Below are 25,312 nucleotides of genomic sequence, written 5' to 3'. Positions count from 1 at the left end.
TTTTGTTCTCTGTTCCTTTTTGCCCAGCTGCATACAGCATACAGGCAGTGAATGATGTGGACAAGCAGTCTGCAATGTTGTGTATAGAGGATTCTGCAAATATAAAAAAAGAAATTTCCTTTGCTGCACATGAAAAGGAGACAGTCACAAGGAGAGCATGCTTAAAATAGGATCAAAGACTCCTCTTATCCAGCGCCCTATGGCTAACACATCTAGGTAAACCGAAGAACATACAAAATCCAATGCAGAACTCATCTAGAGAGAGCTGTAGGGAAATGTCTTGTTTACTGAGCAATCCAAATAAGAAAAGTCATGAAACCCAGTCCCACACTAGAGCAGTCACAAGGTGGCCATACTGTGCAGCCAACAGCTATTCCTCCTGACCTCCCCTCATACATGCAAGCCCCTACCAAGTAATGCCTCCTGTCCTGTCATTTAACGCCCCCCAAAACTGGACGCATCTATAATGTTACGGATATGACTTTATTTTCTAATGAAGTTATTCAAGGAGTTAAGTTTGTAAAGACCTCGGAGAGACAACAAGTCTTCAAGGACCTTGAAAAAGCTCATCTTGTAATCTCTTCGTCTACCACCATGTAAAGTATATATCTCAAGTCACATGTTATTTATTACTTTGCCTATCCGCCATTGGTATGACCAAATTAGGATAAGCCAATCACAAGTAAGCATATTGCCTGTGGGTGGGTGGGTGGAGCTATCTTACCTTACGATAGACAATGGGGGTCATGTACAAAGAGCCCGATTCGCGTTTTCCCGATGTGTTACCCGAATATTTCCGATTTGCGTCGATTTCCATGGGATTTTGGTGCACGCGATTGGATTGTGGCGCATTGGCGCTGGCATGCACGCAACGGAAATCGGGGAGCGTGGCCGAACGAAAACCCGACGGATTCGGAAAAACCGCCGCATTTTTTAAAAAATCTGTCGCGGAGCTTGCACTTACCTTCACTCAGCCCGGCTCGGTGTATTCCAGCGCATTCCGATGCTTTTCAGCGCAGCAGCACCACCTGGTGGACGACGGTGGAACTACCTTAATAAATCCAAGCCGGACCCGAATCCAGCGCAGAGAACGTGCCGCTGGATCGCGAATGGACCGGGTAAGTAAATCTGCCCCAATAAGTTAGAAAATGTTAAATTGAGACAATGGGAATCTATGTGATTATTTGCGTCCGCACATTATAAGATATATACTTATCTGATTTGAAACAGAGATCTATACATTCTGAGTGGCACACAGGTTTTAGTGTGCAATTCAAAACTATAAAACCCCTTATGTTGCCCACAAACTAATATTGCCCCTTTCCCTTTCATTTAATGCCCCCCCTGTACCTTACCTTTTCTGTAGACTCTTATTCATAATGTTCCTTTTCATTTACTCTTATAACGCCCTCCCTTTCTTTATACCCCCATACCTTACCTTACGCCCCCTTTCTATTTGCTTTATAACAAAAATGAGTTACTCACCTTTCCATACTCCTCTGTAGCAGTCCTGCTTCCTTAACATTTGCTGCTGTGCACAGCTATAAAAGAAACAGGAGTGACCTAATGGAGGAGCAGGGAGCTGGAAGCTCTATGCTTCAGCATTACAATCCACTGGACACAGTGGCCTTCCGAAAGGTCTCCAATTTTGAAATGATGTCAAAGCACATCTATCACCAGATTACTGGTGATAGTGTCCTAATTAGATTGCTCGTTCGGTCTAGGGGATGATGGACTGTCTTTAAGACGTTTTTATATAAATTTATTAACAAAACATTAACTTTGTAAAAGTGCCGTAGGGGCTCAGGCTGAAGGGGCCTGAGCGCCTCTTGGCTTCCCCGTCTTTTAATTTATGCACCCCGACGCTGCAAGCCTCCTCTTCTCCCCCTGATGGTGGCCCTGCTCTGGACATACCTTCCTTTTCAGACCACAAAATATGGGACTGTCCCTCTGGATCTGGGATGGTATAGGTGTTGTGAAGTCCACCGTCTCTAACCAATGCACCTCTGATGAGCGTCAGCCATATCCATATATGTGTCAGTACAAAATGATAGGCCCTCTAGTTCCTCAACAGCTGGGGATCCACAGGCCGTCCAAGCCTTACGTATTTATCCTGCTGGACCTTGATGTTTGCTTAAGGCACAGGTTTATAACACATACTATGACGGTGCAGAAGTATATAGCATGGAACAGACAGCGAGACGTACAGACAAAGGTGCAGTGTACAGAGCAGCCATGCCAGACCAGAGGTAGACTCCAACCTGGCAGCTGTACAAGGATATCCTCCAGCAGCTGAGAGCAGGAGATCACTCTCAGCACAGACTGCTTACAAGTGAGGGTGAGCGGAGACTCACTGGTATAGGGCAGAGGGAGGCACCAAGGTCATCAACTCAGAGGAAAGGGGGGTCAAAAGAGTTAGAGGAGTGCAAGGAAATTATATACAGTGTATCCAGAGTGCGGGCTGAGAGGGGGAATAGCGAGGAGGAGGGAGAGGTAAGGAGCAGAACTACAGGAGGTAAACAGCTCAGGGTGAGACATAGAAGGACGTGGAAGCAAGAAGACTTGTGAGAAGTGACAAGCCATCAGGATGAGCTCAGGAGCTCCGCAAGGAATGCACTCAAACCTCCCACAGACTAACCCACAGATGGAGCCTAAGGGGAGAAAGAAGATCCAGTTTTCTGTAGCTGTGCCTCCCAGCCAACTTGACCCAAGAGCGGTAGAGATGGTAAGTACCCAGAACTGTATTACTATATACACAGCTGTCTGAATAAGGACCGCCGTCACTATATACACAGCTGCTTTATTAACCTCACAACTGCCAGACAAAACTTAATGTTTAGTTATGATAAGATTTCTTCATTTCATTATCTCCTTATTACTTGCGTTACTTTGTGCTACATAGCGTTACAGATACTTTAGTTGAAGGCCATTTTCGAATGATTCCAGTTGGTCTATACAGTATCAGAGACGTTACAAGTTATAATGTCAAATTTCAGATCAATTCCTGCCTCGATCTGTGACCTGAGTGGCCTTAGATGTGGCTTCTATCCATGGGGTTCATGCCTGTCCTTTACCACAAACAATCTAAAATGAGTTGGCTTTGACCACAATATGTACATAGGGAGTCGGTATATCTTTAAGTGTGTATTCATGAAAGTGTATTATAAGTAATAATACAGGTGGTCCCCTACTTAAGAACACCCGAACCCTAGTTACAAATGGCCCACTGGATGTTGTTGATTTACTATACTTTAGTCCTAGGCTACAATGATCAGCTGTAACAGTTATAAAAGGCGTTTGAAATTAAGCTTTATTGTTAATCCTGGTTCTTATGACAACCCAAAAGTTTTAAAACCCAATTGTCACAGAGACCGAAAACATTTTGGTTGAAGGTTACAATCATAAAATATACATTTCCGACTTTCATACAAATTCAACTTACAACAAATCTACAGAACCTATCTTGTATGTAACCCGGGGACTGTCTGTACATCGCATGAATAGATATTACGGATAAAATCTTGACTGAATTTTTTACAAAAATGTACCAAAGTAATATGCTGGTTTCTCCTGTCTTGTAAGGAGAGGACAGACAGAACTACTCCGAAAAACGAAATCATCTGTTTACATAAGAGATTAGCGATGATACTTTTTATTTATATAGTGCTGTTATATTTTCAAGTTGTGGGGCGAACATGCAAAATGGGCTGTGAAAGGTTAGGGACCTGGCTGGACCAAGTAGATAGAAGTCCAATATAGTCCTATGAGTGAGTTGCTTTGTCTTAGATATCTTTAGAATATAGTGTAGAAGCCACTATCCTCAAAGAAAGACAGTGAACCTTATTGAAGAAAGAACTGTCATAAGAGTTTAGCTTTTTTTACAAATATACTGTATATATATTTATTACAATTTTAGCTATTACATGGTCGGAATATGGATTTTAGGGTACCTGTTACAGCTACCGCACCTTGACTATTAGGGGTAACATAATCAATAGTTGTTTTCAGTAGTAGAAGTTGGGCTCGGTAGGGTTCAGTGTGACCCTAAATACAGACCCGTAAATGCAGGTATATTGCAGCCAGTCAAGTCCTCTCCTAAGTCATTCTCCATAATAACATATACAGCAATGAAGACTTGATGATATATGTTGTTTTTTTTTAATGTGGCACTGGTGTCCTTCTCAGTTTACAAGCCTGAGCAGAAGCCGGAGAGGACCACATTTATGGTCGACTTGACTGAAGCAATAAGTAATCTTGCATGATATAATTTAGGAATTATCCTGCTGGGCCATGAGGAACTCTGTGGTTTAATCAGGAGGCTACGCAGCGGCGTCCACAATATCACTGTATTAGTGTGTGTGGTCTTTAATTAAGTTCTGAATGGAGGACATGTGCTTAGCACAGTCTGCTCATTCCTGTTCAACTTTTCCCCGATTCGTAGTAGAGGGATACTGAGAATCTGACAAGGTCGTGAGAGGAGAAAATATTATGCTTGAGATCCATATTATGGATTATGGATGAAATTTCAATTACCTGTTGTACATCATTTAACTGTTAAAGGGATTCCTCAAAGACAACCCCTTTTAAACTGAATATGGAGTGTTATGAATCAGGTTATTGAAAGTCTGGCAATTCTATGTTAACAAGGGCGTAACTTAAGGGGGGCAAAGGGTGTGGTGGCAACTGGGCAGGAGACTTAGGGGGCCCATAAGGTGCCACTTTCCCATGAGAAGACTAGTACCATAAACCATAAATTATAGGCGGGGCCTGGCATAGACTTTGCACTGATGCCCATCAGCTTCAAGTTACACCATTTTATGTAAATCCATGTCTGGCCATACATGAAGCATCTCACATATATCAGTATGACTTTAGCTTGAAACTTATAAATTTGACCATAATTTTCCAAGAGTGGGAACACATATAATGTATTCATATGCAGGGTAAAATGGGCACCTTATGGGCCCATACACTTCAGTGGGTGCTATAATCTGACAATATGCATTACTCTTCCTTTTCTTCATTCCCTCTGCTTGGTATCTAGACATATGACTGCATATAATTTAGGCAGATAAATAGGTCATTGTTTTCCCACATATCAGTCATATAATGTGTAGCAACTTTCTACGTATCAGGAAGCTATTCTGTTTGTATTAGTGCGGCGTTCCATATTTCCTCTTTCTCCATTGTGTGCAGTTATGCATTGTACAATAGATGTCCCTGTGCAAAGTCTACTATGAGCTCTGTGAACCTGTATACTTTGAGCTATGGGACTGTTTTGAATACAAAATCTGTAACTGGTTCACTACCTACCATGTCCCTATTGTAATTCTGGTATCTTGGAGAGATCTCACTTAGTCACCAGTAGAGATGAGAAAAATCTATTTGGTACAAATTTGCACCGAATTGAATCCGAATTCATACAATTAAATTCGGACAAATCTTGTATATAGGATTATAAGAAGAAGTCTAATGCATCTGTTAAAATATCCATTGATTTCAATGGATTTTGGTGTTGTCTGCTATTTTCTGTTTGCACAGTCAGGCTTCCGCTATTATCATTTAACCAGTTGCCTACTGCTGTCCGACTTTATCTGACTTTAAGATGGACGCATCATCCGAGTAGGAGGAAGTGCAGCGAGATCTTTCAGTCTACAGACATTCTGCACAGCCCGGAGACAGTGGACTCCAGGTAAATGATCACTATGACTGTCCTGAGAGTGTGTATATAGCTATATAACTATATACACACATACATGTGTCCACGTGTCTCACCGGTTCCCTATTACCAGTGGATTTCCTGCATGGCATTTTGCAGTAAATCTGCAGCGCAATATGGTAGCTATGTTGGTACAAATACCTTTTCATTGTGGGTTTTTCATCCACAGGAAGTAGGTGACATGACTTATTCCAGCGGATGTTGGTGCGGAAATCAACCATTACAATTCAAAGATTGCGTTGTGCCCTGGCTGTGGAAGAATCATGCCAATGTACACATCAGAAGAAAGCTGATTACTGTGACTTGTTTCTGATGCTTGCGGAATAGATGTGGGGGTAACCACTAAGATAAAGCCTGTAGTACTTTTGCAAAAGTGAGAACCAACCCATAGGGCACCTACACATGATGTGACCCACACTTGGAGTGTGTGTGAAATAACCACAGAATAAGGGCATAAATGCACGGCTTAGGTCCATTAGTAAATCAAGGTCTGTGCAGTGTCGTTTCACAAAATGATCCATGCCATGGACAGGACTCCATGCATCATAGTGATATTTGATGCGAGGATTCCTCCCAGCTTCTTTGCAAAATAGCAGACCCAAACTCTTACTATGATTACAGTTTGGTGCTACTGTTCCGCTAGTAAGAAGGGACTCCTTGCATCATATATTACTATGATGCTCAGATCCCCGTCCATGGAACAGGAATTGGTCAATAAAACAGTCCACGATTCACTGATCGACCTCGGCTGTGCATTTTAGCTCTAGTACAGTATGAGATTTATCCAAATCCCAAACACACTGCGAGGAAAAAATTGGAATTTATGATGCACAGCATAACCGCATAAAACCAGAATTGCTGCGGAATTACTACTGGGTAAATTCGGAAGCCATTCTGTAGCCTCTGGTGGCTCTGTGTGTGTATATAGTGTATACACACACAGTAAATTATAATTTATAGAAAGGAATTATATATCACAGTACATTATTTTGTGTTGTATAGAATAATACACATCACGGCTTTCATAATAAAGTTACTTGTAGGCATAGTTAGATTATGGATATTCTAATAATAATAGACACAAAATACATACTAATAATATACACATGTAAACTTTTTATGGTAAGTATTTAGCGATACTTTGGGATATGTTTAAAAAATCACGGCATACGGATATCAACTTAGTGCATTCAGTTTATCATGCAAGATTGGATGTGTGTAACAATCACAACTCTCAAGACACTTGGACTAGAAACATTAGGATAGTACTCTGACCAAAATCCCCTAAATGAGCAAGTTTAGGTGTCAACTATTTTAAGAGTAGTCACTTTGAGAGTGTCTGTAATGTTTTGTGTGGTACCAGAAAACCAGTAATAGGAAAAAAAAGGACTTTTAATATCCATATTGTGCTCCCGTCAGTTCATGTCTTGTGACCAGCCCGCGCAGACTGCGCACCTAGCTAAAAGGGCTTGCACAGGTATTTAAAAAGTGTGTGCGTTGGGATTATGTAGCACGCGACCCCTTTTGTGGCACAGCTGCGCTGGCTTCCGTGCAACACAAATTAGGGGCGTGCCATTGAATGGTCCGAATGATTCGGACTGAGCACTGTATTTAACTTTTAAATTGTGTTGCACGCCCTATGTTTTATATGCACCACAAAAATGATGGTGAACGGGGAAGCAAAACATTCATGATTTCAGGCACACAATTTTAGTGAATACCTGCATTATAGACGGACAATGCACTTTCTGTGAACTCCAGTCACCTTGTAAGTAAATGTGCCCCAATGTGTAAAAGGCATTTCTAGGGAATTGCTGGAAATGGCAGACCCATGGGAACTTCTGGTAAGATATTTTTTTCCAAGGGTACATAACAAGGCTGAAAAAAGGCTTTAGAATCCAAATCTTTTTTTTTTTTCTTCTAAATTTCATTCAATTCCAAATTAAAAAAACAAAAAGTCAAAGTTTCCTCTTATCTTTGAGTGTCAACATTTTAAAAAGTACTTACTTTGTGAGTGATTCTAGTGTTTGGGGCCTTACAACATGTGTAGTGGCAGTGTGGTACCAGAAAACCAGGCCTCCAAAATCCGTTATGCGCTCCAGTCATTTCATGTCTTGTGCTGAGACGAACTAACAAATAAGTTATACACATACCATCAATTTACACAGTATAAGACTATGGTTTCCAAAACTATTTTGTCTCTCCATTTTTTTTCATTACTTAAAATAGTATATACAAATGGAAATATGTTTTTTTTCATAATTTTCAAATTTTTTTCTTTAAAAAATATATATTGTTAATATTTGCATCATATAACTGCATAAAACAATAGTGTTATGTGTCCTGAAAAAAATCTAGAATTTATGTATGAAGTTTTAGAAATGGAATTGCTAAAAATGGAAAAATGGCCCGGTAAGGAAGGGAGGTAAAAACAGAATTTTTTTTTTTTAAATCAAAAAAGAGGGAATGATATACCAATTTCCAGGGGATTTAAAGCAACATTGGTTTGGACTAAATAGATTCAGACCTGAATCAAACCGTATGGAAAATTCCCTGGCATGATTGCCTCATCTCTAATCACCAGTTCCCAGGATCATCTTCTATGTCTCCAGCCCCTATGACTATGCAAGTATTCCTGGACCCCCATCTACCGGTTCCACATATGATATCTGTTATCTTGTGTTTGGACATTACAGAGCAGCAATACCCACTGCTCAAGGCTTGGCCATTGTGCAACCCAGAGCTGCCCACAAATTTCCCGAGAAGGCAGTGGCATGGGCAGTGACCCAGTATAAGGGTTTCACCGTGTAACGAATCCTCATCTTAATCCACACCCTTAGTGAAATAAGCAAACAGAGAGTATTAACACAATGTGAATGTGCGAGTGAGAGAATACATGGATTACTGAGGATTTTACATGTCAAAAGAAAATTTTACTTTTTTATATTGATGCAATGTATGATGAAACACTGCCGTATCCAGTTCTTACCAAGTAGTGGTTGATGCAACACAGAAAAACTTCATGTTAGCAGGAGCTTAGCCACACTTAGGCCACTTCCACACTAGCGTTCACCCGGCCCGAACGCTGCAAACCGGAACCGAACTGACATGCTGAGTTCAGTTCTGGTTTGCAGCGTTTGGGCCGGGAGATTCAGCGCATCACACCCACAAGTGTGGAAGGGGTCTTACTCTACCCACCACTACACAGAACATGAAGTGGCCCTGTAGGTTTGCCAGATTTTAGACATTAAGAAATAGCTCTTGAAAATTGATCATGTCCTTATAGAGGATGGCCACACATACCAAGGCTCACAAGGCAAGTACAATACCCTAATAGTTTACTTAACCTGGTCAATTTACCCCTTCTGGCTTTACAAGCTGTGGTTTAAGAGACCTGCTGGAAGTCATTTTCTGTGTTGTCCAGTGTCCTTGCAGCATTTCCAGTAGATCAGATCATTACTGTATGCATGTCTCCTCCAGCCAGTGTCATGCAAGGAGTTAAGGAAGGAGCCATACACACAGGACTGGAATCAGCACTGGGCACAATCGGGCAAGTGCCAGGGCCCAGGGCTGCTGGGGGGCCCACATAAGCCTGTACATAAGGAATCCATGGGGGCGAGAGAGGGTGTATCTAATGAATTCATAGGGAATGAGGGGGGGGGGGGGCGTTATATAAAATAACCATGAGGGGGCTGTATGGTATGATAAACTAGGGAATATTTTAGGGAGTTCACTGTATGAGTTCACTGCAAAGGGGCCTACTGAGGCTATGTCACCCCTCGGCCTACTGAAACCTGAAGCCAACCCTGCATACACACAGAAATGGGTGCAGGTTAGTGCCCGGCCCCTGACCCACTGGAAGCTCTGCAGTTTATGAGACGTCACCGTCACAAGGACTCCAAAATTGTGGCTGCAGTCAGACGTTGTGACCCGCAGTTTGTAAAACTAGAATAGGATGGTTTACCAGTACAATATAAGTGACCCTATTAGGGGATGGTACTTGCTCGGGTACACTTTGTTATTTGTGGCCAATCCTTTTACATCTATGCAGTTACATCTGTACACCTGATACGCTTAAAGTCTGACTTCATAACTGAAATCAACTCGGCCAGACGTGTTGAACACATGTCGTTTCCTCCGGCATGCACCACAAGCACCGTCGGGCCCGGGGAAGACTTGCTGATCGCCACCACCTCAGGCAGGACTTGAAGCCATTTCAGGCCCTTGATTCCCCTCCAAGACAGGTCCGCATTGGTGAAACCCAGGTTTAAACCTCCCGGCCGAACTGCGTTCCGCCACTTATATATAAGAGTGGCCGACCAGCCAAACCCTAGGCCGGGGGAAACGTAAAAATAAAAAGAAAAACAATTAGTCCAACAACAAGTTTGGGCGAACATAACGCCTGAAACAATCAGAGTTCCATCTGCCAATGCGCATGATATCCCCATCTGAAAGCCCAGCAGTGTCCGCCGTCGTCGCAGCGCCTATCCGGAACGAATGGGTCCCAAACTACGCTGCCGGAATGCCCACCAGGGACAAAGCTCTCCTAAACAGTGAAGTAAATTGAAACTTGGTCAGGGGGGACCCATCTTGATGAAACAAAAAGGCTTGAGCTTTGGGGCGCTGCGCAATAAAACTACTCAGTAATTGAATCGAACAAAATGGGCCGCCCACTTTCCCGACCGACAACCAACACCCTGAGCCATATATGTCTGTCTTGGATCGTTTAATATACACTTTGACAAACTCCCCGACTAAGAAGACATCTCCCTCTCCCAGACTAGCCTGCGCTCGGCCGGAAGCAGCCACTAACTCACTAACTCGTAAGGAGCAAAAGAAAGCTGAAGCAATAAAACCTCAAAAGGTGAATAGCATTCGTAAACAGCGACCGTGCATAAGCATTGCAGCAAAGCAAAATAAATGCGAATCGGCTCCTTGCCCCAGCCCCGCTGCTGCAAAAGAACCTGGACATCTTTAGTGACATCCTGAATACCCCACAGTTTAAAAACAAAGGAAACCCCCACCAAGTGCTTTTTAACTGCGGTGATCGACAAACCCTGTGAACGTAGACAAGCCAGGTAGCGCATTGTATTGGCCTTAGCTACTGTTACCCGATCCCCTCGTTCCTCTGTCAGCAAGCTGTACCACTCGCCCCACGCCTTACCATGGCTGTTCCAGGTGCTCTCCGCCAACGATGATTGGATCAACGGTGTCAACATTTCACCACCAGGTCCCACAGAAAGGGGGGGCAGGGGGACCCCTCCGGGTCCGGCAGGGGGTGGAAATGCCTGAACCGCTGCAGCTGGAAACGAGATAACACATCAGCAACCACATTAACCTCGCCAGGAACATGCCTGGCCCTGAAGACTATATTCAACTGCAAACATCGCAGAACCAGATGCCTAAGCAGAGCTAGAACCTGTAGAAAACTGGAGGTGAGACCGTTCAGGGCCCGGACCGTACTTTCGTTGTCCGACCAAAAACGAATCCTTTTATTCGCCATCTCATGACCCCAAAGTTCCACCGGCACTACAATCGGAAAGAGTTCTAGCAAGGTCAAATTCTTCGTGAAATCCCTCTCCAACCACTGCGGAGGCCAACGTTCCGCCGACCACTGCTTCCCAAAAATAGCACCGTACCCTACAGATCCTGCTGCGTCTGTATATAACTGTAAGTCAGCGTTGTCAATCTCGTGCTCAAGAAATGCTGACACACCAGTATAATCAGTCAAAAAGGACCTCCAGACCCGCAAAAAGTCTTTCAAAACCGCCGTCAAGCGTATATGGTGATACGGCTTTGAAGTACCGGCTGTAGCCAGCGACAACCTCCTGGCAAAAACTCTACCCATGGGAAAAATTCTGCAAGCAAAAGCCAATTGGCCCAGCACGGACTGCAAATGCTGCAAGGTCACTTTTTCGGATAAAAGGCACAAGTCAATGTCACTCCGCAAACGTTCCTATTTATCTGCAGGGAGGCTGAGAGTCATATTCTCTGAGTCAACCGTTGAGTGGGACCCTCAGTCTTCTCTGCCGACAAAGGAATGCAGAAGAACTCCGCCAAGTGACGGAACAGGTTCAATAGTCTCAAGCAGTCCTTCGGACCCACAAACAAAAAATCATCCAAATAATGAATGACCCAATTTGAACCAGCCTCAAAACGAATGACCCACTCCAAAAAACTGCTAAACATTTAAAAAAACCTGCAAGATATAGAGCAACCCATCGGGAGGCACATGTCCTCAAAAGAAAGAATCGTTAATCTTGCAACCCAACAGATGAAAACAGGACGGATGCACCGGGAGGAGGCGGAAAGCCGACTCTATGTCTGACTTGGCCAAAAGGGCCCCCGGACCGGCTTTATTCACCAAGAGAACCGCCTTGTCAAAGGACGTATAAGAAACAGCCACCTCCTCCCGGGGAATACCATCATTGACAGAGTCACCCTCCGGGTACGACAAATGGTGTATCAGGCGAAACTTACCCGACTCCGCAAAGGGGCCCGCCATCCTACCCAACTCGACCTCCTTTAACAATTTTTCTTCAACCAGTAACTCGTTGTCCCTAACCGATTTAAGATTACCTGACAACATTAGACTGTCACGTGGTACAAAGGGAAGGTAAAACCATCAAGCAGCACTTTTGCCTCCTGCTTCAGGTGGTAACTGTCTAGCCACGGCCGCATCCTTTGTACCTGAACTGGAGTCCTCCCCCCTGACAGCTGTGGAAGATTTCGAAGGGGGTCTCTGCCTCTTAAAGCCCCGGTTAGCGGAATGTGCCCCACCACATCTGGAGCATTCGTGTTTGAACTTACAGGATGCAAAGAAGTGGCAGTGGCCTTCGTTAAACAGCCAACAGGATCCCGGACGCTTGGAATCCGCCCCAGACTGCGAGCCCGAGGCGGCTCCCAAAGGAAAGGGAGCCTGAGGCTTCTGTGACATCATAAACTGAATCCAAACGTCAGTCGCCTTTGTAGCCCAACCCACCTCCGGACTCGCCGCTAAGCGACGCCTGGACTCCTTGTCATATCTCCACCAAGCCGAACCTCCATGCAACTTATGTGCAGTATATATGGTATCCTAATATACAAACATGTCCTGCGCACAGGCAGGCTTCTGCTGCACAATGATACTCGCCATAACCGCAAAGGCTTGAAGCCAGTTACCAAAGGTCCTCGCGACCTGCGGCTTTTTGTCATCACCCTTCTCAAAGTGCTTCTCCTTATCTACTGTCAATTGATCAGGAGATAACAATGACCATATATGGATATATTCAAAATTAACCATTTTTTCTCGGAGGTCAGCTGCAACCCGCGTGCCCAAAGGACCCACGCCACAAAACAAAGAGTCTCTAAAAAGCCTCCCCACTGACCCCGGGGCCTGCACAGGCGGCAACGATGTCGCCCCTGGGGACGCCCCGGAGCACCGGCCTCCATTCTTGCCACTACCGCCTTAAGGGCGCCAACCAAATCCTCACCAGCAATAGCAGACTTTTTCCATGCGTTCTCACAGGACAACTCACCCGCCTGAGGAACGACCTGCTGCAGGACCACTGGAGGAGGAGGCGCCATGGGTGCGCTAGGCAACGCTGAGGATGGGACCGTTGGCGGTACCCTAGCTTCATCCACCCCATGAGGCGGGGAAGAGTGTTGCCGTCTCCGCGACCGCCTCTCTCTGGAGCGGGTGTAGCCACCGCTGGACGAAGATGAAGAGCGCCTGGAATAGGTCCAGCCCCAGATGGTTCTACCAGAATGCCTGCTGTCTCTGTCACAAGACCTGGACCGCTTACGGCTTGCCCAAGTTGAGCGGGACAACGAACTGGTAGATCGAGATCGGTGTCTACACCGTCCCTAGGCCCAGCCCCCGAGCGGTACCCATGCTGCGGAAATTCCGAACAGCTACAGGCCACACTGGAGTGGCTAAGACCCCTGTCGTGCCAGCCCCACGAAACGTCAGCAGCCGAAACAGCGTGCCGGCGGTCCGCGGGTTCATCGCTATTGTCCCCACCTAGCTGAACGACCAGGCTGTTTGGGCAGAGGGCCAGCAGGGGGAGCAGCTGTAACCTGCACTGTACCTGTAGGCACAGTCAGGTTGTCGGGGTGAGGAGACGCAGGAGCAGACGCGCCTTCAACCCGCCTGCTGCGGCCAACGCGCGGCTGCTAGCCTTAGCAGAGCGCAACATGCGCTCTGCTGGCCGCGGAGCCGAGGCAGGATTCCGAGATGGAGCCCACGCTCGGCTCCGAGTTTTAATGGGGGAGGGACTAAGCCTGCACGGCGCACGACCGCGCCGTGCAGGCCGGGCAGCAGAGGGGACGGGCAACGGAGGATCCGACACGGGGGGAGAGGGAGCCGGCTGGGACAACAAAGGTGTCAGCTAGACGGAGCCCTCTCTCCTCAGCTTATCCTCTAGGAGCGCCATAATTGCGGGATCTGCCATAGTACTTGCAGGTCCAGGATCTCTTGAGCGCGGAGCAGTCCAAAAGAGGCTGGGCTAGCTCCGCGCTCAAGAATAAATATCCTGGACCGCTGCCCCCAAGTGGCCAGCGGAACTCGCTGGACACCAACAGGAGACCAGCGGAGGAGGAAGAGGGAGGGGGGAAGCAGGAGGGACCATGCCCCTTAAAGGAGAAGAGCATGGTCAGTCCTGCAGCCCCCCCCCGCTTAGACAGCCTGCGGGCTGAGCATTACAGAACATCTTTTACATCAAATATGTATTGATTGTAATCTATATGATTAACTATTAAGGATACTGTAGGCCCAGGTTGTTATTCCATAACAATGTCTAGCTATGCCAGGACCCTGGTCTGGCGGAAGATAAGTCTTCTGGAGGGGTTGCTGGGGTTTTTACCTATTGTAATGTTTTGTTCATAATGAATATATGGCCTTGGTACCCCCTATGACATTGACCAAGCAGATCACATCAGGACACCATGTCACTGGGAGCAAGGCCTGTGTCTGTACTGAGCCCAGAGTGTTAAACTGGCCTGAATGTTTACAGTGCAAAAAAATAATACTATAATAATGTGAATGAATATTGTTCATTTTTATATACTATGTGACCATTTGAAAATAAAAGCCATATGATTTTGGCATATGATATCTCTTTGACAACAAGAACTAGATTATAATAAGAGTAATTAGAATAGACGTCCATGAACACCGGCAAGGTCTTATCCAATGTCCAATGTAAAGGTCATTAATGCCCAAACTCCATTGTGGTAAGCCAGTTAGTGCAGGGTTCTTGACTCTGGGTGCAAATATTGTTGTGGAACCAGAGCAGGTGATAGGAACTTATTCATATACAACAGTCACTTTCATCACGTTCACCAACTCCAACTCTTTGCATATTGTAATAGGTTCTGCTCCACTGCTTATGGCGCAGATGGAATGTTCTCTCTACCCAAATGGTTCTTGAGCAATTGGCGCCACTGGTTTCAGCACACAGGTTTTCATTCCCAGCTCAGGACCACCCATTTGACAGCAGTGGACTCATTGGGGCTTATTTACTAGGGGTCCCGCGGCCGCATTTTCGTCTGGTGTCCTGACTTTTCAGGGATCACGTCGGGGATTGTGTTGCACAAGATCATTTTGTGTCGCAATCGTGCCGGCTTTCACGCGACACAAATTGGGGGGGTGGCGGGGGAACTGGCGTCGGATGATCAGACGGATTCGAACTACGCACAGGATTTAACAAGTCAAATTTTGTCGCAAGACATGCACTCACATACATCAGGTGGAAGATGGTGAACTCCGGCAGAGCTGAGTGGGGAAGCGACACATGCAGTATCTCGGTTGCACGATCTTGATGAATCGTGGCAGACTTCATCCTCGTCAGACAACGCATCTCGGAGAATCGCGCAGGGACCAGGTAAGTAAATGTGCCCCATTATTGGGTGCTGAAACTAGTGTCACCAATTGTTCGTGAACGGTGTTGACAGAAAGAATAAATTCCAACCGTGCTGTACTCAGTAGAGGATGTAAAGAGTTGGTGAAAAGTCCTCTTTAAAGGATAATTGTCCAAAATATGAGCCAAAATAACCATATAGGGCAGTGATGGCCAACCTATGACACGCCTGACACGCATAGCCATTTTCAGTGACACGCGTCCGCTGGAGAGTTAAGTTTCATCTTCGGCTCCTACACGGCCAGGTGCAGTAGCCGGGAGGCTGAGAGATTGTCCAGCACATTGTAATAAATAGATGATGTGGAAAATCCCCATATACTGCCATACTGTAGTACATGGTAGGATCAATCACACAACCTAGGATTAAAGTACCCTAGAAGTTAAATAATTATACATATTTGTTATTTAAACTATAAATATCACAAAATTCAGTTTTTCTGTCAAGGTGACACACCACCCGAGTTATGCTCGGTTTTTTTGGCGAATTTTGACACACCAAGCTCAAAAGGTTGCCCATCACTGATATAGGGGTCATTTACTAAGGGCCCGATTCGCGTTTTCCCGACGTGTTACCCGAATATGTCCTATTTGCGCTGATTTCCCCTGAATTGCCCCGGGATTTTGGCGCACGCGATCGGATTGTGGCGCATTGGCGCTGGCATGCACGCGACGGAAATCGGGGGCCATGGCCGAACGAAAACCCGACGGATTCGGAAAAAACGCTGCATTTTTTTAAAAAAAAATCGGTCGCGGAGCTTGCACTTACCTTCACTCAGCCCGGCTCGGTGAACTCCAGCGCTTTCTGATGCTTTTCAGCGCAGCAGCGCCACCTGGTGGACGGCGGAGGAACTACCTTAATGAATCCCGGACGGACTCGAATCCAGCGCAGAGAACGCACCGCTGGATAGCGAATGCACCAGGTAAGTAAATCTGCCCCATAATGTTTCAGTGTCTTAAAGAAAATTGCCCCTTTTCTCTTTATGCACTGTGAACCAAACATACCCTGAGAATGCTGTAGCTACACTGATGCAGAAACATATCTTGATGTGGTTTTTCTCAAAAGACAATTATAAATTGTATACTGGCTGCTGTGTTTCAAAGAGCTTCCTCAACTGCCACGACAGGACAAATCAACCTGTGTGAACAGAACCTATGAGACTTCAGGAGTTCCTCTTTCTCAGAATAACAAGTGTTACCATCCTCAGAATCTTAGCCATGTGCTAACCATTAGGGATGTTTATCCCATAATAACCACTGTTGAGTTTTGTCATATGAGGTTTTCATCTCAGTTGATGCATGAAAAGTGGATAAGTACAAACTACTGACTGTATGTGACTGCTGCCAATACTGAAATACTGACCTATAGATAGAGATGCGCTTCCACCCAAGTACCAGAGCTTAGGGGACTCATGTTCCTTCTTCATAACAATGACCAGTACTTCCAAACAGCAAACCTCCCAACTTTTGGGCGAGAGAAAGAGGGACAAAAGCCTCTCCCCCTTTGTTCTAAACCACACCCATTGTCCCACCTGAAAGCATAGTATAATATCGACAGTGATGGTCCCCACATGGTACAATGCCCCTTACTTTGGCAAACCACCCCCCATGGGTCTGTATAATAACCCCTAATGCAACTCTGCAACATATGAAATCCCTCTTTAATTTTATCATCCCTTTACATTTGGCTTTCAACTTTTATTTATCTCCCCAAGCATATACATAATACTATCTGTTCTCCTACTCCCACCCCTCCCCACATGGTTTGGCCCCTGTTCTCTATCTCCTCATTCTGTGGCTTTCTGTCACCCATCCTCCTCCTGTAGCCCCCTGACCTCCAGCCTCCTCCTGTAGCCTCCAGTCCACTATCCTCCTCATACTGTAGCCCCCTGTCCTCCATCTTCCTCCTGTAGATCCTGTCCTCCATCCTCCTCCTGTAGATCCTGTCCTCAGCTTCCTCCTGTAACCTGCTGTCCTCCAGCCTCCTTTCATGGCCCCTGTCCTCCATCTTCCTCCTGTAGCTCCTGTCCTCCAGGCTCCTCCTGTAGCTCCCTGTCTTCCATCCTCTTCCTGCTGCCCTCTGTACTCAGCCTCCTCCTGTAACCTGCTGTCCTGCAGCCTCCTTTCATGGCCCCTGTCCTCCATCTTCCTCTTGTAGCTCCTGTCCTCCAGCCTCTTCCTGTAGCTCCCTGTCTTCCATCCTCCTGCAGCTTTCTGTCCTCCATCCTCCTCCTGTAGCACAAGCCCTCCTGGCATCTATCTTCCTCCTTTCGTCCTGCCTCCTCCTGCCCTCCAGCCTCCTCCTCCAGCAGCCTCCTCCTGTAGCCTCCCTTGTCCACCAGCCTCCTCATGTGGTCTTCTGTCCTCCACCCTACTCATGTGGCCTCCAGTCCCCAGACCTTCCAGTAGCCACCTGTCCTCCAACCTCCTCCTGTTCTCCAGTCTCCTCCTCCTGTAGCCTCCTGTCCACTATCTTCCTCATACTGTATCCCCTGTCCTCCATCCTCCTCCTGTAGATCCTGTCCTCCAGCCTCCTCTTATGCCCTCTGTCCTCCATCTTCTTCCTGTAGCTCCTGTCCTCCAGCCTCCTCCTGTAGCCCCCTGTTCTCCATACTCCTCCTGTCCCCCAGCCTCCTCCTCCTGTGTATCAGCATCCTCCTCCTGTCCTCCAGCCCCCCCATTCTCTATCCTCTGCCTGTCATCCAGCCTCCTCCTGACCTCTATCCTCCTTCTGTCCTCCAGCCTCCCCCTGTCCTCCCTCCTCCTCATGTCCCCCAGCATCCTCCTCCTCCTTTACACCAGCCCTTCTGTCCTCTATCCTCCTCCTGTCTTTCAGCCTCCTGTCCTCTATCCTACTCCTGTCCCAGAGCCTCCTCCTGTCCTCCTGCAACCTCATCCTGTCCTCCAGCCCCCATCCTCCTCCTGTCCTCCTGCAACCTCATCCTGTCCTCCAGTCCCCCATCCTCTATCCTCCTCCTGTCATCCAGCCTCCTCCTGCCCTTCAGCCTCCTCCAGCAGTTTCCTCCTTTAGCCTCCAGCCTCATCATCATGAATAAGGACTAAAGATGTGACCTTGCGTTTTTAATATTATGAAATAAAATTAATCTATTTTAAGAAGATTCAACGAGTGCTGGAATACCTTTTCTTCTCTTCAAGGTGTAAGCCTCCAGCCTCCTCGTGTGGTCTCCTGTCCTCCACCCTACTCATGTGGACTCTTGTCCTCCAGACCCTCCTGTAGCCTCCTGTCCACTATCCTCCTCATACTGTAGCCCCCTGTCCTCCATCCTCCTCCTGTAGATCTTGTCCTCCAGCCTCCTCCTGTAGCCTGCTGTCCTCCAGTTACCTCTTATGGCCTCCTCCTATCCCCAAGCCCCCATGTCCTCTATCCTTCACCTGTCCTCCAGCCTCCTCTTCGTCCAGCATCCTCCTCTATCCTTATCTAGAAGGATAAAAATGGTTAACTGGCCAAGGTTACATAATTTACATTTGTGGCATTGGGTCACTGTGGGATGGGCATTGGCGTATGGCTGAATGCCCAATGGGGGCATTACACCTGCCAATAGTATCTGTCTGGTATTGCACTTTGGCTCTATTGAACTGAAAGGGGCTGATCTGCAATACTATATTTATTTACTATACTTTCCCTGTGGCAAAATGTGGCACTGTTTTTAGATTTATAGAATCTCGGTCCGTGTGTTGGCAACTCTGAATGTCACTTAGGGAAATTTCAGACAACCGTGGTTGGTGTTAAAGGGCACCTACCACCCCGATTCTACCTATAAAGGTAGAAGGGGTGGTAGGTGGATGGATGGGACGTGAGGATAGCCCTTTTTTGGGCTAATCCTCACGTCCCGGGTGTCTTTTAGAAAACTTTATTGTAGCTATATGCTAATTTTTTTATGCGGCTACTGGGGCTTGGAGTAGCCGGACATGAGGCTACTAGTCGCGGCTACTCCACACCCCAGTAGCCACGTTACTCCGCCTACCAGATAATCTTCGGCGTGCAGCTCCTGGTAGCTGCGCGCCCTCATCCGGGTCCCCTGCGTTTTGCGCATGCGCAGAACGCAGGCCTTCAGGTGCACGGCCGCGGCTCCGGGGCTGGAACTACTGCGCATGCGCAGTAGACGGGGGACTCGGACGAGGGCGCGCATCTACCAGTACCAATGTAGTATACAGCCAGGCAGCCCCTCAATATAGTATACAGCCAGGCAGCCCCCCGAATGTAGTATACAGCCAGGCAGCCCCTCAATATAGTATACAGCCAGGCAGCCCCCAAATATAGTATACAGCCAGGCAGCCCCCAAATATAGTATACAGCCAGGCAGCGACCCCAATATATTATACAGCCAGGCAGCCCCCTGCCAAAAAAAAATAAAAAACTTAATACTCACCCTCCGGTGTCCGGATCGTTGGCGCGGGTCCCGATGTTCAGCGTGCGGCTCCCGATCTTCGGCGCGGGTCCCGGCGGCTCCTCTTCACTCTTCTTTCTTCTCTGTTCTCTCGCCGGCAGAGTCGCATCCATGCGATCTGCGGCGGGAGCACACAATGATGCGGCGGTGTCGCCGCTGATATCGTCATCAGCGGCGACACCGCCGCATCATAGTGTGCGGCCGCCGCAGATCGCATGGATGTGACTGCCGGCGAGAGAGCAGAGAAGAAAGAAGAGGAGCGCCGGGACCCGCGCCAACGATCCGGACACCGTAGGGTGAGTATTAAGTTTTTTTTTTTTACTTGACTCGTGTATAAGCCGAGGGGAGTTTTTTCAGCACATACGGTAAGTGTTTTGTAAGAATAGACTCATCGGAGTGGGAATAATTATCAGAAGTATTCTAGGTGATGCTGCCCACCATTTGGAGCTCAGCTTTATTTCCCCGCAAATGAAAGCTGAGCCCTGATTGGTTGCCACGAGAAACAACAACAGTTTTGCTCTCAAGCACTTCTGATAAATCTCCCCCTAACATATCAGAGTGGAAGAAGCGGTTAGGGAAACACAAGTAAATCTCTGTTTGGTTTTCCTTTCAGATCCCTAATCTCATTAGCAGATTCCTGAGGCTGCAGACGCCCTACAGGCGGCACATATTTTAACCGTGTACACTCCAGCACTATTCTACAAGGACACATAGTTTATGTTGTTTCTGTTTAAACTAATGTAAAGACCACATCAGTCCACATGAAACTAAAATCATAACTATCTACTCGTGTCTTATGTATGGATCCATCAGCCGTAGAAGTAGCACTACTACCTATATTGCTCTCTTAGTTCAGCTTTGTTTTTGTTACCCCAAAAAGCTCATTAAAGGGGAACTTGTCATGAGGTTGGTAATTTTTACATGATGACAGGTTCCAATATCAACATCACCTGGCTCCCTGCCAGAAGTGTATGGGGGCAGTCCCGTGGGGAAAGGGGGCATTTCAAATGAAGTAAGAAGATTTGGAATAAGAAGACTGCCTGACAGTCAGTATATACATAAGTGTATATGTGTGTTCATGCTGTATGTGTGTGCATATGTGATGTGTATATGCTGTATGTGCTTGTATACGGTATTGTATATAGGTGAGTATATGTTTGTGTATATTTTTTGTGTTTATGCTGTATGTGTATGTACAGGTGGCCCCATACTTAAGGTCACCTGACTTACAGATGACCCCTAGTTACAGACGGACCTATCTGCCCACTGTGACTTCTGGTGCTTTACTTTAGTCCCAGGCTGCAATGATCAGCTGTAAGATGAATTTTATTGATAATCCTTTTTCCCATTACAGCAAAAAATAAGAGCTATAATTATAAAATGTACAGTTCCAATATACATACAAATTCAACTTAAGAAAAAACCTGAACAACCAATCTTGTATGTAACCTGGGGACTGCCTGTATATGTGATGTGTATATGCTGTGTCTGCTTGTACTGCATATAGGTGTGTATATGCTGTATGTTTGTGTATATAATTATTGCATTATTATGTATATGTGATGTGTATACGCTATATGTGTGTATATGCTATATATGGTGTGTATATGTTGTACGTGTGTATACGTTGTAAGGTTGTATATACTGTACATGAGTGTTTTTGTATACTGAATATCTGTATATGGTACTGTGTATATATGTGTGTATATGCTGTAAGTGTGTGTATATGGTATCTATATGTACATATGTGTATATGGTGAGTTAATACTGTATGCATGTGTATATATAGTGGGGTACATTTACTTACCCTTGCTGACGTGTTCCGTGAAAGTGCATTGTCCATCTATAATGCCGCAATTCACTAAGATCGTGGGCCCAATATTGTGCATTTGTCGCTTCCCCGCTCAGGACCGACACAGTTCACCTTGTTCTTCCTGGTGCATGCAAGTTCTTGATCTTGCGACATAAGCTAAATCCCGCGCTCAGTCCGAAACCGTCGGACGCCCCCCCCCCCATTTTCTGTCGCATGAAAGCCGGCGCAATCCGGTCGCGTGCAACACAATCCCCTGTTAAATATCTGTCATAGCCGCGCAAAACCCGAAAACATCGGAAAGCCTGACCAAAGTGCAAAGTGCGCCTTAGTAAATAAGCACCATAGTGTGTGTAATATGATGTATATATACTACATGTGCGTGCATTTGATGTGTATATATACCAGGGCCTCCGCGCCTCCTCATTGGCGTATAAGCCCTGAAATAATCACAAATGCTAGCTTATTGCCAGTGGGGCGTGAAGGGACGTGAAGGGGTGCACCGCTGGCTGAGCGGGAGGGGGCGGCCGGCCAGGAGTGGCCTGGTGCGGGCGATAATGTCCCCACGCCTGCGCACTCGCTGTTGCCGGAGACTTTTCACATGTGATAATGCTTATATATGTGAATATATATAAGTGAATGAACAATAATATGAGTGCATTAATGTGTGCGCATGAGTGTGAAACTGTATGTGTGTGTGTGTGTATATAAGTGTATAGAAGTCTGGTATGGGGTCCAGCCTCTTCTACTTAAACCCCTGTATAATAGTATTTATCCTGTACAACAATCATCACACACTCAAAAATGATATTATACTACTGGACTTTCATTGTGCAAATGAAAGTGTCCTATAAAATTGGTATTGCTGTATGCATATTGACCTAGAGAATTATTTAAAATTTTATTTTGGTTCCACAATAAATGTAGAGCATTTTATTTGATAAATCCAACTTTTTTTAACCCCTTCGTATTGTAGTGTTTCTTTGTTCATTTGTAACTCTACAACTTCAAAAATCTATACCGTTTTCATTTTTCTGTGTACAGAGCTGTTTGAGGACTTATTTTCTGTGTAACAAATTTTATTTTTCAGTGTTATTACTTAATAATCCATGCCATGTACTGGGAAGCTGGAAAAATATTCCAAATGTGGAGAAATTGGCAAAAAAAAATGCATTTGCGCTTTAACCTTTACTTCACAATTTTACTCAGTTTTATTTTTGTTTTAGCTCCTATCACTCCCTAGTCTGGTCAGTGCAGGCGGGGACTTTGAAAGCACTTTATGATCCATCTAGTTCTGTGTGCTAACAATGTGGTTAGATTGTTACACTTTCACTTGGCTTCTGAACATTTTACTAGTAACTGACACATAGAAAAAGAGAGATGAGACAGATCAGAAATGATGAGATCCATGAGATGCCTATTACACACAATGACAGTTAGCTTTCCTACATCTCTGCTATTCCACAACACATTAGATCTGCTGTGCCTCCCCAGATAAATAACTTATATGTCTGTAGCTTGTAGTTCTCATTTAGCTGCTGCTGGCAGGAAGTCAGTGTGTGTGCATCGGTATGTGAGCTTCATCCTGAACTGCAGGAGGGCAGGGCTGGAGGCAGGGAGAGAAAAAGAGAAACTCAGCTCCACCGCCATCACACAGAAATCGAAGATGGCGCCTGACCCTAAGTCAGAAGTTACATGGTTGTGTCTAGGGGCAACTGAAATTGTGTCCAGCAGGACTGATAGATACAGGTTGGAATTATATCTGTGAATAATAACAGTGAATTAGAGAATGTGTTATTTTGTTATCCTGAGTACATTTAATATACTTGTCTTTGTGGGAATACCCCTTTAATGAACATCCATTAATTTAATAAAGGTAGACATCCAAAACAAATAGCCAAACTTTGCGTGGTCCTTTGCTTTTAATTCCCTTTTTCCATCATGGCTTATTAGGCAATTAAAGGCAACTCTAAAAGTGGAAAAAACCACTCTATTATTTAGCTCAAAAGTAATATTTAGTTATTTTTCTCCCTACACAGTGAGCTAGGATTATGTTGTGCCTGGAGGCTAGCAAGGGTTACTGGTGTCTCTTTAGTTGGGTGCTGGGTAGTGAAGGTGATTCAATGAAGGCCATGGAGGTTCTTATCAGCACTGGAGCCTCTATCTGAAACGTCTCCCATGTCTGATTTTCTGCGAGGTCAGCTTGTGACGGGAGCAGCCAAAGATAAATTATGGGTATGTTGCACTGATCTTGGTCGGCTATGGCAGTCTAGATTGCAAGCTCTGCTGCGCATGGACAAGGATCCTCTTGTTTGTTGATCTTATTATTGAGCTATGACTCCTGCATTGTTTGAACCTCCCTGTCAAGTGTTTGTACAGCTCAGCGCTGTGTGTGTTGGCCTGTGACCATGAGATACTCACTGCTGGAGTAGTTTTAGTGGTCTGGAGGGGGAACATGTACATACATACAGCTATATAGGTATCCATGCTGTCGCTATTCGATTATATGTCATAGATGCAACAGCAGAATTATGCAGTAAGCGTTGTCCTTATGGAGAGTTTGCCAATTTAGACCCCTTACAGGCTTTTGGAAGCTTATAGCCATTGATGCCCCAGTAATAGATACTGGGATATATGCTAATTCAGTCAAGAATCACAACTTATGAGAACCTGTTGGAGCAATTGGGGACAGTAAACATCCTAATGGAATAGTGGTTTAGGATCCCAAATTGTCCAATATCAGTGCCATTTGGAACTGTTTAAAAAAATACAGTTATAGTTACCTATAGATCATTCCTATGAGCCGCACTGGGATCATTGCTGGTGCTTCCGGTTCCTGCATTAAAACCAGGATTATACACCGCACTTTCCCTGTGCATGCGCTGTCTGGCGCATATGTTTTGAAGCCAAGAACTTCCCTGGCTTTCTTACGGCACATCATAGGCACCAGGAGTAGTGAACTCAGTAGAGTATAACATGTTTTCTTAATTGCTTCTTCACTTTGGCTTCATTGCAGCAATCACAACTTTAGAATATAAAAGAAGGGGTGCATAAGGGTCTATGGGTGGTAGAAGGTCCTAAATCACCCTGAGGAATTCTAGTTATAGTATGTAAGTATATAAAAGAGGTTTTCCAATGGGTAAATGTTTTTAATATTGGATCAGAATGACTTAATAAATATGATAAAGAATTATGACCTCAGCAAGTATACACAGCTCCAGTACTGACTGGACCCTGGACCTCTGCTGGTCTATACTTCCCCGGCTCTTCTTGACAATCACCATCAGTGGCTGAGAGAGGTAAGAACTGGACTAGAAAGCAGAGGCCAGTGGGGTGCCCCGTTTCTAAAAAACAGAACATAGATATAGAGTAACAAAGATAGCTCCAATATCTGTGTTTTTCATCACAAATGCAATGTACATTTAGCGCAGTTTATGTTTTTTTTTTCTAAAGACAGGGAGATAAGTGACTATGTAAC

General features: G+C 45.5%; 1 protein-coding gene across 1 annotated transcript in view; it reads left to right on the top strand.

The window, feature by feature from the left end:
- Positions 1 to 2,219: 2,219 nt before the first annotated feature.
- PPP1R1B (protein phosphatase 1 regulatory inhibitor subunit 1B) overlaps positions 2,220 to 25,312 on the top strand; it is a 42,310-nt gene continuing 19,217 nt past the window's right edge. Inside the window, exon 1 of the mRNA XM_072111510.1 lies at positions 2,220 to 2,725. Within this exon, the coding sequence (XP_071967611.1) occupies positions 2,588 to 2,725 (138 nt within the window). The 5' untranslated portion in view covers positions 2,220 to 2,587. The remainder of the gene's footprint in view (positions 2,726 to 25,312) is intronic.

Source organism: Engystomops pustulosus, chromosome 6 (assembly GCF_040894005.1).
Source record: "Engystomops pustulosus chromosome 6, aEngPut4.maternal, whole genome shotgun sequence".
Lineage (NCBI taxonomy): Eukaryota > Metazoa > Chordata > Amphibia > Anura > Leptodactylidae > Engystomops > Engystomops pustulosus.
This window is presented reverse-complemented; position numbering and strand designations above follow the sequence as displayed.